This window comes from Zootoca vivipara, chromosome 3 (assembly GCF_965207765.1).
Source record: "Zootoca vivipara chromosome 3, rZooViv2.hap1.1, whole genome shotgun sequence".
Lineage (NCBI taxonomy): Eukaryota > Metazoa > Chordata > Lepidosauria > Squamata > Lacertidae > Zootoca > Zootoca vivipara.
In genome coordinates this window covers 66,676,921-66,694,687 of record NC_142586.1, presented here as the reverse complement: position 1 = coordinate 66,694,687, position 17,767 = coordinate 66,676,921, and the positions used below count along the sequence as shown (strand labels likewise).

At 42.0% G+C, this 17,767-nt stretch overlaps 2 protein-coding genes across 14 annotated transcripts in view; one reads left to right on the top strand and one right to left on the bottom strand.

The window, feature by feature from the left end:
* EZR (ezrin) overlaps positions 1-7,849 on the top strand; it is a 38,128-nt gene extending 30,279 nt beyond the window's left edge. For all 5 annotated transcript variants that reach the window (XM_060272790.2, XM_088667337.1, XM_060272791.2 and 2 more), the window contains exons 10-14: positions 484-614; positions 1,422-1,582; positions 3,440-3,532; positions 5,380-5,631; positions 6,410-7,849. In XM_060272790.2, coding sequence (XP_060128773.1) covers positions 484-614; positions 1,422-1,582; positions 3,440-3,532; positions 5,380-5,631; positions 6,410-6,574 — 802 coding nt within the window. In that variant the 3' untranslated portion in view covers positions 6,575-7,849. The remainder of the gene's footprint in view (positions 1-483; positions 615-1,421; positions 1,583-3,439; positions 3,533-5,379; positions 5,632-6,409) is intronic.
* Positions 7,850-8,215: 366 nt separating this feature from the next.
* Positions 8,216-17,767, bottom strand: part of SYTL3 (synaptotagmin like 3) — a 31,639-nt gene continuing 22,087 nt past the window's right edge. For 6 of the 9 annotated variants that reach the window (XM_035108632.3, XM_035108630.3, XM_035108634.3 and 3 more), the window contains 5 exons: positions 16,915-17,085; positions 16,272-16,398; positions 15,128-15,236; positions 12,786-12,991; positions 8,216-9,633 (listed from right to left, as the gene is read on the bottom strand). In XM_035108632.3, the coding sequence (XP_034964523.1) occupies positions 9,503-9,633; positions 12,786-12,991; positions 15,128-15,236; positions 16,272-16,398; positions 16,915-17,085 (744 nt within the window). In that variant the 3' untranslated portion in view covers positions 8,216-9,502. The remainder of the gene's footprint in view (positions 9,634-12,785; positions 12,992-15,127; positions 15,237-16,271; positions 16,399-16,914; positions 17,086-17,767) is intronic. The other 3 variants (XM_088667335.1, XM_088667334.1, XM_088667333.1) reach the window with 1 other exon arrangement.

Genomic DNA, 17,767 nt, shown 5'->3' with positions numbered 1-17,767 from the left:
ACGAGGGGACTCATACTCTTGGAATCTCTATTCTTCCTCCTTTATGAGGGCTTCTTTGGATAAACAACACTCATCTGTTTAGCAATTAACCTTGTAGCATATTCTATGTTGCACTGGTGCTGCCTACCACACTCCCCCAAATAAACTCAAAGATGGATGGAGTCATCCCTATAATGCCATGCATACCTAGAATGGAGCTAACAGAAGTCATTTCTGCAGTGGGTAAAGCCTGGTGAGCAGCTAAATTCCCTGATTCTGTCTGGCACAGCGCCATACTTTGTAATTCTTCCTAGTTTCTTAATTTGAGAGCTTGTGACAAATGTGACACCTGATTGTTGCCGCCTCCCTGGATGCAGCCATAGGAGTGTTTGAATCCCATATTTTCATCAAGCTTTTCACCCCAGCACAGGATAGTTGTGTAGGGGTAAGCAGACTTGTAACCTCCAGAATTTTGAAGCAAACTTACTTTTCTATCCATTACAGACAACAGCTAGAAAATGAAAAGAAGAAGAGAGAGACCATTGAGAAGGAGAAGGAGCAGATGCTAAGGGAGAAGGAAGAACTGATGATGAGACTGCAGGAGTACGAATTGAAGACGCAGAAAGCAGAAAAAGGTACCATTTGCCTTCATTAAACAGGCAGCCGGAACCCCTGGTTCCACCACCACCTCACATTCTCTTAGACATTCAACATAGCAGTGTGTTAATACCCTAACAGTGCTGTGGCTGAGCTAAGCAATTTCATAAAAACAGCTTCTAAAATCTCCCTCAACTTCATTAATCAAGCTATTTAACAAATACAGTAGACGCCTTGTAATCTTGTCTTACAATTATATAAATGATTCAAGGTTAGATGTCTGCCATAATAACCCCAGGAAAATTGTATTGAGAACCCAATCTGATGTCCAATATTTGGCATATGTGGCTGTAAAGTTCCTATAATATCTGCACCCAGTATTGGCAGTTCAATTGACAGGAAGCCTTTCTCTTTGCCTAAAGGGAAAATGTTAAACTGCCTGCATTGGCGGATGTTTTCTCAGCAGACCAGCCGTGAGATCTGATGCAGTGCAGTGTAGTTTCCTTTACACCCTAATCTGGCTGAGCCAGTATCTCTGAACAAGATTATGAAATTTAAATGCATAACATCCCACTGCCCTCCCTTTATCCTGTCTCAATCCAATGCTTTAGAATCCATACTTTTCCTGCATCCCTGTAAGCAGCATAATGCAAAGCTATACCTATTAAGCTTCAAAGAAGAATGTTTTACATATTGATAAGACCTGGGAATTGCCTTGGCATTCAGAAATCAAGCTCCTCTTTGTCATATGCAGGTAGAAGACACTGAATTCCCTAAGTATCTTTATAAGGCTGGAGTTTACAGAAACACAACTTTTTATTGTGTGGCTTTTTTTCCCATTCCAGAGCTCTCGGACCAAATCCAAAAAGCCAGGGAGCTTGAAGATGAAAGGAGAAGGGCTCAGGAGGAAGCTGAGCGTCTAGAGAACGAGCGCTTAGCTGCTCTGCAAGCCAAGGAAGAACTGGAGAAGCAAGCAGCCGACCAGATGAAGAGTCAGGAACAGCTGGTACGCATTCAAGGCACTTGGGAGATAAACTCTGACAATTATATAAATAGTAGCAAACGAGTTTGGCTGAATGCTACATTTGGGGGCAAGAAAAAGTTATTGACCAAAGCAAAGCAAATCCTACAATATAGGACAAATTAATACATGACTGAGAGAGTCTGTATTTCTGAGCAGTGAGTCTTGAGAATGAAAAGGGGAAATCAAGATACTGTACAGTATGGATATTCATTTTTCATGGAATTCGTGTCCTCCTTTGCCACTCAAAGCAAATTGCAGCATGTATACAGTAGAGTAATACGGAGAAGCATTGTAACCAGAAGACCAAAACATTCAAGCAGAAAACAAGCCCAGTGTTTAAGAGACAGGACAAAGTGATCTCACAAAACAAATTCCATATTCTGGGCATTACCGTGGTGAAATCTCCCTCCCTGTTACCTCTAGCTACACATCAGCTGGTAGTAGAGATGCAACAGGCCCTAATAGTAAGTTAACTCCAGGCCAAAGGGCACCTGATCCAGCATCCTGTTCTCACAGAAGCCACCAAGCAAAATCTGAGTGCAATAGCAGTCCTCCACCATTGTGATTGATTCCAAGTTACTGATATGCACAGGCATATTGATCATAGCCATTGTTGCTGTTTTTATTTACATTATTTAAGGCATTTATATGCTGCTCAATCATTAGCATTTCTAGGGGTATGCATAAAAATAAACCATATAGGAAAAATAAAAATTCATAAAACCAAATGGAAACCTGAAAGGCAACCTTAGAATGTCTGCAGGAATAAGAAAGTCTTTGTCATATGCCTGACGAAGGGTGCCTGTCTAATCTCAGATGAAAGGGCCCATAACATTAAACATAACTTCTAGTTGTTGAGTTGTGCATCTAAGCTATTGAGTGGGCACCAATAGACTACCCCAAAGATCTCAGTGATATAAGGGATCAGGCAGGAATTAGGAAATCATGATCCCAGATTGTTAGCTAGTAGACATTCATAGCATTATCTTCTTACATACATCCAAGTTTGTGGCCCTCTACTTAAGGTCGTCCCTCTCCAGCCAACTGAAGGGCACTGGCAGAATCATATTGGAGATAAATACCCTTGCGGTATTATAGCTCTAAACCACTTGAGGCTTTAGGGACATAACCAGAATCTTTAATTGAACAGGAGTGGAATAACATGCCTCCCTAGAGCTGGTTCCGGCTAACACTATTGCAATGGCATTTTGTACCTGATTTTTCATCAAGAGAACAGCGGCCGCCGAGATCACATAACACCGGTCCTAAAAGACCTACATTGGCTCCCAGTACGTTTCCGAGCACAATTCAAAGTGTTGGTGTTGACCTTTAAAGCCCTAAACGGCCTCGGTCCGGTATACCTGAAGGAGCGTCTTCACCCCCATCGTTCTGCCCGGACACTGAGGTCCAGCTCCGAGGGCCTTCTGGCGGTTCCCTCATTACGAGAAGCCAAGTTACAGGGAACCAGGCAGAGGGCCTTCTCGGTAGTGGCACCCACCCTGTGGAATGCCCTCCCACTAGAGGTCAAAGAGAACAATTACCAGACCTTTAGAAGGCATCTCAAGGCAGCCCTGTTTAGGGAAGCTTTTAATGTTTGATGGATTTCTGTATTTTAGAATTTCAGTTTTTTTGGAAGCCGCCCAGAGTGGCTGGGGGAACCCGGCCAGATGGGCGGGGTATAAATAATAAATTATTATTATTATTATTATTATTATTATTATTATTATTATTATTATTATTATATAAAATAGGTTGCTTCCCTACCTCTAGATCTTACTGAGCAATAGTACTTCCATCTTCTCCGGTTTATGTTAAAATGCTTTTCTCTCTGTCAAACAGGCTACAGAGCTTGCTGAATACACAGCCAGGATTGCACTGCTGGAAGAGGCAAGGAAACGCAAGGAGAACGAGGTAGAAGAGTGGCAGCACAGGGTAAGCGCAAAGTTTCTTTAGAGCTTCGTATTAAGTCTGTTCAGCCTCCAAGGGTTTAGCAGTTTTAGGCCTGCCTTGGAACTTTCAGTGCCATCAATCTGAGAGTATGGGCCTACACAGTTCTGTAGAACAGTAGTTTTTGCTACTCTTCCAGCCGTAGAAGCGTATGATGGGATTGTGTGGAGTAGGGCCATATTGTTTACTTAAGGTACTTTTATAATGTTTCTGAGGTGCTTGTCTCAAAGTGGTTTGTATAAAAATGTTTAAACAATAAGCATTTGTAAATCTGCTTATTTATAAAATAGTTTATAAATAGCCTTTTACAATCCATCTCAAACCAGTGTACAAGTTAACATGAAAAAATAGTAAAATCACAGTAATTAAATGCAACGAATGGCCCCCAGGACACCATTCATCCTGACATTAAACCCCTGAAATGTTATGAGCGCTGAAATATGACCCATATGGGTGCTTGCTGGAGCTCCAAGAGAAGGTAGTTCCCTAGGAAGGGAGCACCATAGCGGGGGCCTTCCCCGTGGCGGCCATTGGCAGGATTATGATGCAGCTAAGAGAACCCAGCTCTACCTCTCTTTCAAATCAGAACCAGTGAAGGCAGTGAATGTCCTGTGTGAGTGTCTGGAGGCGGTTGGAGGATGGATGGCGGATAACAGATTGAGGTTGAATCCTGACAAGACAGAAATACTGTTTGTGGGGGACAGGAGGCGGGCAGGTGTGGAGGACTCCCTGGTCCTGAATGGGGTAACTGTGCCCCAAAGGACCAAGTGAAGGACCAGGGGGTCATTTTGGACTCACAGCTGTCCATGGAGGCGCAGGTTAATTCTGTGTCCAGGGCAGCTGTTTATCAGCTTATTCCGGTACACAGGCTCTCGCGAGAGTGGTCCATGCTCTAGTTATCTCTCACTTGGACTACTGCAATGCACTCTACGTGGGGCTACCTTTGAAGGTGACCTGGAAACTACAACTAATCCAGAATGCGGCAGCTAGACTGGTGACTGGAAGTGGCTGCCAAGACCACATAACACCGGTCTTGAAAGACCTACATTGGCTCCCAGTACGTTTCCGAGCACAATTCAAAGTGTTGGTGCTGACCTTTCAAACCCTAAACGGCCTCGGCCCAGTATACCTGAAGGAGCATCTCTACCTCCATCGTTCTGCCCGGACACTGAGGTCCAGTGCCAAGGGCCTTCTGGTGGTTCCCTCACTGCGAGAAGCCAAGTTACAGGGAACCATGCAGAGGGCCTTCTCAGTAGTGGCACCCGCCCTGTGGAACGCCCTCCCACCAGACTTTTAGAAGACATCTGAAGGCAGCCCTGTTTAGGGAAGCTTTTAATGTTTAATAGATTATTGTAATTTAATATTCTGTTGGAAGCCGCCCAGAGTGGCTGGGGAAACCCAGCCAGATGGGCGTGGTATAAACAATAAAATATTATTATTATTATTATTATTATTATTATTATTATTATTATTATTATTATTATTATTACCTCTAACGGCTGAGCACAATGTTCAGACAGGGCAGCAGGGAGCGATGCTCTCTTTTAGGTATCCTGATCCTCGGTTTGGGGTTTTAGAAATTAAAACCAAAGCTTTGGTACTTGGGCTGCTGGCTTGTTACTAGCCAGCTCACCTCTTTTAGGAGAAGTGTATTATGACTGTGATAGGGCATTCCATTGAGTAACCTCACTGCAGCCTTCTGCACCACTGGTGGCTTCCAGACCAACCTCGGGCAAAGCCCCACATAAGAAGAGTGCTCCTCGTTCTGTACCCACCGGAATCCTAGTAAAAAGTATTGTGTCTAAATTTTCTTTCTGGTTCCATTACTATAGGCTATAGAAGCCCAAGAAGATCTTGTAAAAACAAAAGAGGAGCTGCACTTGGTGATGACTGCTCCACCTCCTCCACCCCCACCTGTGTATGAGCCAGTGAACTACCATGTCCACGACAACCTTCAGGACGAAGGAACCGAGTCCTCTGGCTACAGCGCAGAATTCTCCAGTGAAGGGATCTTGGACGATCGTAATGAAGAGAAGCGTATCACTGAAGCCGAAAAGAATGAGCGCGTGCAAAAGCAGCTGAAGGTAAGATACACCTAGATCAGTTTCACATGATTGAGATGACTGCCGCTTTTCATGGTTGATGATTTTGTGCGAAATGGGGCTTCAGCCCCAGTGTTTCCATCTAAAACCATATAGTAGCCACTTCATGAAACTGATTGTGTGGATTAGTAGCCTCCCAGTTTGTGCTCAGCAACATCCATGTTGCCCAAACTACAATATGCAGCTGTCTTGCAGAAGATGCCATGTTCAATCCCTGGCATCTCCATGCAGGACTGGGAGAGACTTCTGCCTTGAATGCTGGAGAGCTGCTGCCAGTCAGTGTAGACAAACTGAGCTAGATGGACTGAGTGGACTCACTCAGTAGAAGGCACCTTCCTTTGTTGATTGTTCCAAAGAGTTGAGAGATGTTTATATCTGCTTCTTTCACTGCCCTTGTACTGAATGCTGAACCTTTTAAATGCAGACGCTAATAAATGTACCAGGAAGCTCATATGGAACTGAGGAGTCTTATTATTCATTTAATAATTGTGGGTCATTATTGTAGGCCCCAATTGCCTATACAGTATAAGGAAACCTGGCATGGCTAGGATTGGAAGAAATCCAGAATCTTCTAAATTGCCCCCAGGCTCTTATTTTTCTACACTCCTCTTGTACCACTTCTAGTTGTCCTATTACAAGAGACACCATGGCAAAGATTTTCATATCCTGGCTTCCAAGGATTAGAAGGACTGAGGAATGATGTTCTGTTATGGTCTTGTAAGTATTTTTCTGCATAACTCATGTGTTTTAAATATTGCAGACGCTGACTGATGAACTAGCCCAGGCCAGAGATGAGAACAAGAAGACACAAAATGACCTCATTCACACAGAGAACATGCGGCAAGGACGAGACAAGTACAAGACACTGAGGCAGATCCGACAAGGCAACACCAAGCAAAGAATTGACGAGTTTGAAGCTATGTAAATGCATAAGGCAAGACTCTGGGAAAGGCAGGTTTTCAATGCTGACCTTTCTTTCTGAAGGGTCACTGAACAGTCATACCAAAAAAAATAATAATCCCCAAACCCTCACACCTGTCAGATGCTACCTGATTTTAGCTTAATACAACATCAGTTTTAAGCATACAAGGATAGCCACCACAAGGTTTTCAGTCAAGACTTGGTGAAATTTGGTCCTATGCTAGTGCCAAAAGGCTTGTCAGAATTGTTTCTTTTTTCCGTGTTACTATTGTGCTGCTTGTTACACTGCTTGTCTGCACCCATTTCTATAGTGCGGTAGGTATGTCCAGATTGGGGAATCAACCTACTAGTTTGCTGCACCAGGTTGTTTCTTAAGCAGCACAGACAATTCAGGGTTGTAAAGATCTTCATGGCGTCCATCTCCCCACCACCACCCCCTTACACTGTTGACATTTCCACAGTGGTGACAAGTAGTAAGTCTGAGGAAGCTTATTAATTGCACTGTTGTATTAGAGAAGTTCCCACAGTGATCATTCAGAAGCTATGCATTACAGGCACACTTGGATGCTCTTCTTACATAACAGATAGGCAGGGATATTGTTGGCCTTCAATGTCATTGAAGTGTGGTACTCCAGCTTAACCAATCGGCTGTAGTGTAGTATTTATATATACCTATGTTAAAGATGCAAGTGACAGGTATAATTCTAGTTTGAAAAGGGAGGATAAAAGTTTTTTGCTTTGTATATTTTGTTACTATTTTCAGACTTAATATGAAAAGAATAATGTAAAAAATAGACAATAATTTCTAGTCTCTGAAGCCAAGGCAGTGTAGGAAACTATTTTGATCTAGAAAACATTTGTAAAGATGATTTTTTTTTTACTTTAAAGCAAATTATGATAACATGGCTGTGATTCAGTATATACAACTTCACTGTACCTATTTTTTTTCTAACAAATTTTCTAATTTTTTAAAAATGATATAGTTTCAGACTCCAACCATGAAGGGACTTTGTCAGCTTATTTTCTCTATTAAAGAGAGTTTCTATGGATTTCTTCTACCACTGTGTCCATGTTAACTTCCACCCCTGAAACAATTCCACCTCAGGCTTTGGAAATCTGCTAGAATGTCAAGTGAACAATACATTGTTAGCTCTGCTCAACATGTAACTCCCTATGCTGCTTTGTACTCAAAGACGTTTTAACCGTTGTCTCCTGATAACAGTGTTGTGGGATTTGTTTGTGTAATTCACCAACAAATAAAAAAAATATCTGCAAGGCAGCATGTGTTTGAAGTTCTGTGTGATTTCCCCCTTCCCCCCAAAAAAAATTCTATTCCTGCCATCAAAGATATTTGAAAAATTAATGGATGGTATTGGTAAATAAAACTACTAATCTATTCACTCTATAGAAGGAAGTTGAGATCCAATGTAGTGTAAGTGAATGCCCACTTATGCAATGGGTCTTCTTCCATATATCCCCATAATGAGCTCCAGAGGTTCAGACTCTGTGGACCAGATGGGGCACATGCAGAGAACTGGAGGTGGGAGAACAGAAATCAGAAGCTCCATTGTAGATGCTTGTTGTGCAAGCAGACTTGCTTCCCTGGGTGTCACTTGGAACAGATGAAACAAAGGAAGAGCAGAAATCATTGTAGTGATTGTATTATTAATTTATTTTATGACTGTGACATATCCTGTTTCCCTCGCCCTCCATTTTATCACAATAAATTAAGTCCCTTGCATATCTGGTTAAAAGACCCTTAGATTTCCTTAGACACTAGGGAGCAGATGCCTGTTAGGGTACATAAAACTAAATTAATTGGCTCAATAGTACTGGGCAGCTATACAGTGGTATCTTTGTTTACGAACTTAATCCGTTCCGGAAGTCCATTCTTAAACTGAGGCATGCTCTCCCTAATGAGGTCTCCTGACGCTGGTGCCCTTCCACCGTTCAACTTCCATTCTTGGACCGAGGTAAAGTTCGCAAACCGGGACATTACTTCTGGTTTTGCGGAGTTCATAAACCGAATAGTTCGTAAACAGGGCTGTTCTTAAACCGAGGTACCACTGTATATGGGACTAAGCAAAACACCCTCTTTGTGGTGTTTTCCAGTTAAAGAAGAAATAAGTGAACTTTACAAAAACAACTTTTCAAAAAGGATACGTGTGTGCTTGTTTCCCCTAGTCCAACTAATTACATGCATAGATAAAATGCCATACATTGGGGTTTTCTTTTACTTCTGTAGATTACAGATACCAATAAATGAAAGATTTATCTCAAACTTTCATTGGAGAAATTTTGTTCTTTGATGCTGACAAGCAGAAAGAATAGGTTGTCCAGATGCTGACATATTTTGGCTGCAGTTATAGACGTCATCTCAAGTAATTGGTGCATAGTGCTGCTGAATTTACAGGCATAGCCAGATTGATTTAGAACAAAGCTGAGACTCTCAAAGTAGAATAGAAATAAGGAGAAAGAAAAAGGTTAGGGCTGATTATGAGAGAGAGAAGCAGGCAGCAGTGAAAATGAACAAGGGTGTTACAGCAAACATTCTTGCATTGCTTAGTCCTAGCCTTTGGAGTTTACAAAAAAAGATGCAACCATGAAATAATCAACAGTAGCGTTAAATTCCCAGCCTACCGTTGCTATTGCTTGAATTGTGCCAGGAAATCATGCCGCCTGCTCTGGCTAAGATACCCAACTAGTTTCCCAGAGAAATAGGTAAACTCTAAATTTGCAGTTAACACTACTGATACATGTGTGAAAGAACCTCAGATCCACAGTCTGACTTGCTGTGAAACTCCTGACGTACTTCTTTTCGTTCACGGTTTACATTTCTTGGGGTTAAAATAACTGGCATACCATACTTGTATGAGCAGGCAATGACCAATGCTGCACATAGCTTTCCATATGTTGTTAAGGCAAGAGACATTCAGAATTTAAATGCAGGAGCATTAGGATACAGTGAAAGTGCTATGTCTGTCCATGTGTCTGGGCTGCTGAGCATCTTTTCCCACTGAAGACATGCTTGGGAGGTTGCATCCACTGTACCGGTTGATGTTTCTGGAAACATAAGAAAGGGAGAGTGACTCATCTTGACCTTATCCATTTAATAGCTCTCATTTTGTTAAGAAAACGTAACACCTCATGTCCTGATAGAATGCAGTACATGAAGTACAATCAAGAATTAGGCAAAGGCTCCTCACATCTTGAGTTTCAATAGATACCATTATGTTTGCAAAAACACAGCATGTCTGGGGTGTGAGAGTCGGACCTAGCAGTTTCTTTGCTTATCTTACATGCAAATTTTGGAAGCAGAGCAAAAAGTTCAGTCTACTCTTCCAACCCCCTTTGCAGAGATGTCACATCTATTTATATGTGACAAATAAAACTTTGTAGAATGTAAACATGTTTAAATAAAGCACAAAGCCCTTTCCTGAAACCATGTCCTTTGAAGATAGTACATTTGGAACCAGCTCTCTGAAATTTGTTCCTACAAAGTTTTGAGTACTGAGATCCAGGATGCTTCATGCATTTATCTGGTCTATGGGTCTCTTTTTGCATGGTGCAAGTACACAATGGAAACACACTCAAACCAAGGGTCCTCAATCTTTTAAAATTCCAGGACCAAAAAAGAAAAAGGGAATCCCTGACACTGGCACAATAAAATACCATTTTGCAGGAGAGAAAACTGGTGATACTCAGTGAAGCAAAATATTCATGCACACTCCAAATAAGCAGAAGAAACGGGCAAACAAAAAGCAAGTTAAACACAATAAAAAGCAGCCAAAATACCAGGGACCTCTCCACACCGCTTCAATTAAACAACATGCAATCGGGTGTGAAAAGGAAGAGTGCAGGGCAGCTGGAGGCCTGCAATTCTCTTTCCAGCAAGAATTAAAAGCTGGAAAGGAGCTCCAAAAATGTTTTAAAAAGAAATGGCAGGGGGTCTGGGGATGCCATGATGCCCACGGGCACCATGTTGGGGGCTCAAGAATTAGAATACAGTTGGCCAACTAAGTGTGTGGATCATCGTTGAGTATAATCTATTGAAAGATTCCTCTTACACTATTGTTATGAGTTTGTGAGTGCCAGACCACTATAATCTCCAGATCAAGCAAACATTAGAAATTAATCAGTGCTTGGAGTGTTAAGACAGACCTGTGTGTATTAAATTGTGTGCTTGGGAAATGCTAATCCCCTGGAATTTACAAGTGATGAGAACTAATTAAGGTAGGCTACATTTCCCTTGTCCAGAAAATAATCTTGGGGTGGAGGTGGGGGAATGAGTCATTACGAAAACCAATGGGTCAAATGAACTTTGTGTAAGATGGCAAATGGATGGAGCCCCTCCCTCCCTCAACAGATAAAGAGGGCTTGCAGTAGCAAGTGTTATGGGAAGTTATGTGGGCAGAAACTGAAGAAAAGCTGATGTTTGACTCCTAAGCTGCACCTATGGAGGAAGCAAGACCCTCTTGAAGTATAATGCTCGGAACTCCTCCATCATAGGGTCAGGTTGTATACATGTGTAAATAAACCATATAACATAAAGGCAGCACAGTCTTTGCTGTGCTTCATTCCTGAAACATGAACCTTGGGTAAGCATGCCTGGAACCCCTGGGATATCACACTGCTTGGAAATCGGGGTGGCGTGTAACAATATACAACAAATGCAGTAGTTCTCACTCATTTACAAGAAATGTATACATTTTAAAATAAACTATCAGATTCTATGCAATTTACGAAGTGATCTTTTGCTGTTGAACTGGGTTTTGGAGTCCTGCTATAATTTTTGTGTGTCTGTCCAGCTTTCAATTAGATGGGTCTTTGACACTGAGAAAAATAATGGCTCGCCACAGGGAAAGCTTAGCAGGATACAACGCCCGCTGCGAGCAATTCCAATTAGTGTTGCTAATGACGTGTCAGCATTGCTTTGTCCCTTTGATTGTTTGCCAAAGAGAAGGCTTTTATGACAAACTGAGAAGAGCCAAAACAAGGAAAAACAGAGAATACAGTGGATTAATTCAGCAAGCAGCAACTAGGTCAGTGGTTCTCAACATGTGAAGTGCTTCCATAGCGATCTATGGGGGAGGTTGGCGTTCCCCTGTGACATCCTCCTACCGTAGTATACTGTATGTTTTAACTGGGCCAGGAGGCAAAGTTCCAATGCTTGTGTTGACTGGCTGTGCCAGGGACCAAAGGGTAGCTATCAGTGTGTTCTCCAAAGCTTCCTTTTAAGGCAGTATGGTGGACTTACGTGCCCTATTTCCTATGTTTAAAAATTCATCATGAAATGGTCCTGCTGCAGGGAGAAAATATAATAAACCAGAGCCTTCACATTAGTGTGTGGACTCCTGAAGCCCATCAGATGCAATTTTTAACTTCACCACTTTTTGAGGGAGTTATTATTTAAGTGAGGCTTCCAAAGGTCTGACCACCTGCATGAATGTTCCAGCTCATATGGTATCTCCTCAATGCAGCTATGGCAATGGGACCACTCTGTGTAGATATTTAAATGAATGAAATGGCGCTGTGGATCTCTGGGCCCACTTCCTTTTCATGTATGTATGGGCAGGGTAGTTTACAAACTGAGCTAATGAATCAAGTCACCCCTGGTTTGAATGTCATAAATTCACTCAGACCCCCACTCCTCAAAATGAAGATAAAACTGCTCTCTCTTTACATGGGTGCTGTACAAATTACAGGAAGATAATATATGTGATATGCTCTGAACAGACTAAACACAATACTTAAGTTGAATTACTTAATTCAACACACATGTTGAGCTGGGGTGAGGAAGCTGGGGTCTTCCAGATCTTGCATGACTCTTGAGCTCTCAATAGTATACTCCAGCAACTTCTAGGGGGCTACAGGTTCCTCAGCCCAACCCAGGACAGTCATTTCAAGCCTTAAAAAAATTATCTGTTGTGCTGATTTGTGCTGTTTTCCTAAAGTGTTTCATAGGCATAGCCATCATTTTATTAAACCTTACAAGAGTTGTGCACTGTGTAGACTGATGATATTATACCATTACATTATAGATGGGGGAGAACCTGAAAACCCAGTGAATTCATAGCCAAGGCAAGATTTGATCTATAGAACTCCTAGGTCTTCCGTCTCCACTTCCTTTACATTATCCCAAATGCAACACTGTGCTATGTGGGGTGATTGCAATATCTATCTCTCAGCATCAAAGTCTCATTTTTTCCACTTACGTTTTCCGAGTCTTGCACCGCCCAAGAACTGATCATGTAAACCAAACGGCACTTGATCCCAGACAGTTAAGTCCAGACAAGATTGCTGCAGCTGAGATGCGGTAACCCCATTAAAGACAAACAAGTGGTTCCATTGTGGCTGGGCTTGTTTCTTCAGCACAGGAGTCCTTTGTTTTAAGTCACGTTGCCCCAGGATGCAAAGGCAGCTTCCCAAAGAGAAAGTTAGAAACCATTCAGTGAGATTTATGACAGGGAAAAGGTGAGGGCACAATCCAGCTAAAGTTATGCATTTTCAGTCTCCCTTGATTTCAGTGAGGAAGTTGAGCATGCCCCATTTGAAAGCAACAGGGACTTTAAAGTGCTCAACTTTGACTGAACTCTGCCCCTACTTTGCAGAACAAACCAGTATCTCATGACACCTTGAAGTCTGACATTCATCGAGGCTTGAGATACAATTAATGCAGGCATCAAATGAAGCAGGCACTAGCCTACAAAGGTTCATACTACAATTCATGAATTGTTAAGGTACCAAAATACAATGCCATTTTTTTTCTTGCCACTGACTGACTAACATGGCTACTCTTCTTGAATTACTTCAGGAAAGTTTTATAAAATACCTTACACTCCTTCTGAAAAAATGTGCATGCACACGAAAGCTTATACCTATAACAAACTTAGTTGGTCTCTAAGGTGCTACTGGAATGATTTTTTTATTTTGTTTTGTCCTTCAATTCTGTTGGTCATTCTGTTTTTACTATAGGAGGCTTTAAATAAAGCAGGGGTGAGGAACCTTTAGTACACGGGCATAATTAAACCTGGCACAGATCGCAATTTGGCCAGAGAGGCAGTTTTGCAGTTTTTCACCAAACCTTGCCCACCTGCCCTGCACATGATGTCATAAATGACATTAGGTGGGCAGATAAGGGCATGGCCACAAAAGAACAATCGTGAGCTTAATATGAGCTCCTGACTGCTCCTTTGGATGTAGGGTTTACTGACAGCATCAGTCCCAGCCCATCAGGATTGGCTGTGCTAACTACCAGTACAAGGAGCCCCCTTGAACTTTGACAGGTGGGCAGGGCCTTTTGTCAGGTAATGCTGGCCCACAGGGAGGGGCCAGATTAAGCATCTGGTCCCTGGCTGGTTCCAGTTCCCCACTCCTGAACTAAAGTCTTGTCCCTCATCCATACACACACAGACACACAGAGAGATTTGTCTTCTTGACTTTGGCAGTTACGAGGCTGTACCATTTTGGGGTTGCTAGTCACTACAATTCTTACTGGCCAGTATTATTGCTTCCAACCATTTCCCCAGGGGTAGCACACAAGGGACCTGCATGGACAGGTACCATTCCTGTGCCACAGCACAGTGCACACCACCACCCATCTCTTGGCAAAAGCTCTTTGCCTTTAACTTTGTTGTGACAAGTAGCTTTATGAGGATTTTGTAGTGAAAAGCAGCAGGCAAGAAAAGAGTTAAGCATCTTCTCATTCTACTGCATTATTAGCTATGCCCAATTGTTCTTCTTTCTTTTTTTCCAAAGAAAGTGTCAGGATTCTGTTACACACATTTAAATGGGCTAAACTAAGTCTGGGAGGAAGGGAATACCAAGGCTGTGAAAGCAGTCCCCTCTTTATATTCTCCCATACAGGCAAGGCGGGGGTTTCTTAGACATGCATGTCTGCCAGTCTTTTGGCCAAAATCAGGACCTGACATGCCTGCAACTAGAAAGGAATCCAGCCTCTGGAAGAATGAAGTTGCATGCTCCTGGCAACTCTCTTTGCAGGAAGAAGGCAGCTACATTTTGCATCACTTACAGTTACTAGCCAACTGAAGATTTCAGCCTTGATTACACCTTTATCTTCACTCTTTTGGGCGAGAAGGCGATGCTGATGCTGCCACTTGATATAACATTCTTATCTTGTACATATTTTTACTTCCTCCAACTCTGTCATGTTTCTAAGTCAACTACAAGCTAACCACCATGGTCACTATATCTTTTTGCATCTTAAACCCACGTCACAGAATTGGACCAATCTTAGGCTCACTCTGTGATGCCCAGAAATATTCTGCCATGCAGATGATAGTGTGTACAATCCAGCTATAGTTAAACAGCTTTAACACCATCATTTTGACAGGAGATATTTAAGCCCATACTTAACTATTCCACTGAAATGAGGAGAATTGCAAAGGGTGTACCAGCATAAACGTAAGCTGCACATAGTTAATAGTTATCTAATTTTACATACAGTATAAGGTTTTCTCTTAAACCAACTTCCAAAAAGTTTAATGAATGATAAATAATAAAACAATTACATGTTAAACAACATTGCAAACCATACCCTTTAACAAATGTGTTCAATAGGCCATCAGGTCTTAGCATAGGCAAGTTGTGGGCTCCAAGAACTAGAAGTTGAAGCTGGTACTCAGGATATGCTCTGTCTTCCATCCCTGAAAGAGGGCAGAAACCAGAAGAGAGTTATTACAGTGTTGAGGGTAAAATGTCTAGGTGCTATCAGCTGCCATTTTGACCTGTGTCACATACTGTGAGCAAGGAGATTATGGTGAGAAGACCAAAATGCTACAATATCTTACAGACTAACACAGCTCTCCAAACCCCCAATCTGCCATGCTAGAGGGAGGTTTGGAGTGGAATTGTTCTTTCATATAGCCCCACCACGGGCAGGAGAGTTTTGTTGGTGAGGAACACTCCAATATGCCCTCCCAAATAGCAGACAGTGGAGATTCCAGAAACAAAGTGCTGCAGGAGTGTGGAGAGAAAGGGATGGGATGGGCTGGCACAGGATCTGCTGGATCTTGAGCAGGCCCTGCTGCTGTCAGGAACGGTCCTGATCTGGGTCTCTTTGCTGTACCAGCCAGGAGCTGGCATAGCATTTGTCCTGACCCCACCCACCTTCCGGTGCCAGCAGTGAAACAGGGATGGCTAGGCTACTCCATTGAGACCTACTACTGCTAGCCAAGGGTTTGGATTGTTCCCTAGTTTAGTGCAGGAGCAGCAAATAAAAAAGGTGGGTGCCTGCACCCACACACAGCACTCAGAATCACCCACTTTAGGCAGTTGCCTTATTCCGCCTGATAGTAGGGCTACTAGCCCTGTGCCAGAGATAAATTAAGACTAATGGCATCCATCACAATCTATAGAATCACCAACACTGCTAGAAGCCACATCACAAATGGTGAACACTATGGAAGAGTTATTTGGCAGTCTAAATCCCTAGTGTAATAAGAACCTAAGACACAGGGACAGAGGGCTGAGTATATGCATTGTTGCCTTATGACAGTCATTTTGTGTTTTGCCACACACCCCACAGCAGCTATTTTGTGGCCAGTGCCCACAAACTTTCCTTAAAATTCCAAATGTGTCCACTGGCCCAAAAAGGTTGGCAATCCCTAAACAAGTGAATGTCATTTTTGAGGACTTTACATAGACTGACATAGAGTTTTAATAGCAAAGTTAATACATACAGTGCTTTGTATTTTCTTTCCCATGCTCACCATACTGGAACTTGTTACGTAGGGAAGGTGAAACCAGCTTTGCACGCACCAGAAGTTCTCCACTGTACTGGAGTACATTATCTCCAGGCTTTTCGGGCTATACAGAAGTTGAGAGAGGAATACACACAAACATAGTTGACCGCTTGTGATTGCCCCGTGCCTTTCCTCTCTTCTCATAATTAATTCATATAATCAGTTGTCACATTATACTCAAATGATAAAACAGGTCAAGCCTGAAAGTTTACCTGCAATAATCACAGTTATTAGACACTAACAGGAATAACTGATCTCATATTTCAATGACCCATACAATAAAACTGAATAAGCATCTAAACTAGGGCAAGACCATGGATCCATAATTTTCTTTTTGTTAAAAATATAGTGAGAGGTTAGAAGGTGACCGGAGGTGACTCACCTATCAGGGTTAATGTCTAATGACTTAATCAATTCTTCTGATGACACTATTCATCTCATTATAGTAGACAAAGTAAGTTTGCATCAGAAAGTTGGGAATTAAAAGCATACACTGTATATTCATATACAAACATACTTCTCTCTCTGTGGGGGGGGATTTGCTGGAAAATATGTAGCTCTAATACGAAGCTGGAGTCACCTTTGCTTTGAGTTGATACCAGCTGAATGACTGAGTTGAACTGTCTTCAAAATCCCAATATTCAAATGGGATCACCACTTCTCCAAGGAATACTCGATGTCTGAAAGTTCCAGCATGCCATACGGATATTTGCAGTTGTCGAGTTTCCAGCTGCGAGTATTCAATCTTGTACTGTAAGCATCAAAAGTATCACAATGCAATGCATAAGACTAACATATTTTTATGAAGTTGCAGCATTAAAATCTGCCAGATTAATGAATGAATTCCCTCTTCTGCACAGCTATTAAAGATAAATGAGTCCTGTGCTCCAGTATGATCAACCCATTGTGGTCTACTTACCTGGTCAGTTAATGTTTTAGAAGAAATCTGCCTGTATACTTAATCAGCATCAAAGCATGCAAGTATCTTCTGAAAGTTCAGAAATCAAGTACAGTTCCCTCCCTCTAAGGATGAGTATCTCTAAACACTGCACTGATGCATCATAGCAACAGCTAGTGGTACTGACTTTTCATAATGCCTTTTAATGTAACAGTTGGATTTTATTTTATTTTAAGTTAGCAAGTCCAAACAGCAATGTTTGAGGCATTCATTGTGAAAAGAGGAAGCTGGCACAATAGATTTTAATTCCTTTCAACTTCATAAATATTCCATCCAAATCATGATTCACTTCCTTTAACCTTTGAAAGACGAGACATTTACTCAGGCTCTTAAAAGCAAATAGTTGTCCTTTGCACAATACACAACCTTGTTTTGGTTAGGATTTTTTCAAGTGCAGTCTATATAGCTTTGGCCACATCATAATTCAGAAGACAGGCAGCTATTTTAATAGGGCTATTTAAAGGCCAGGCTGATT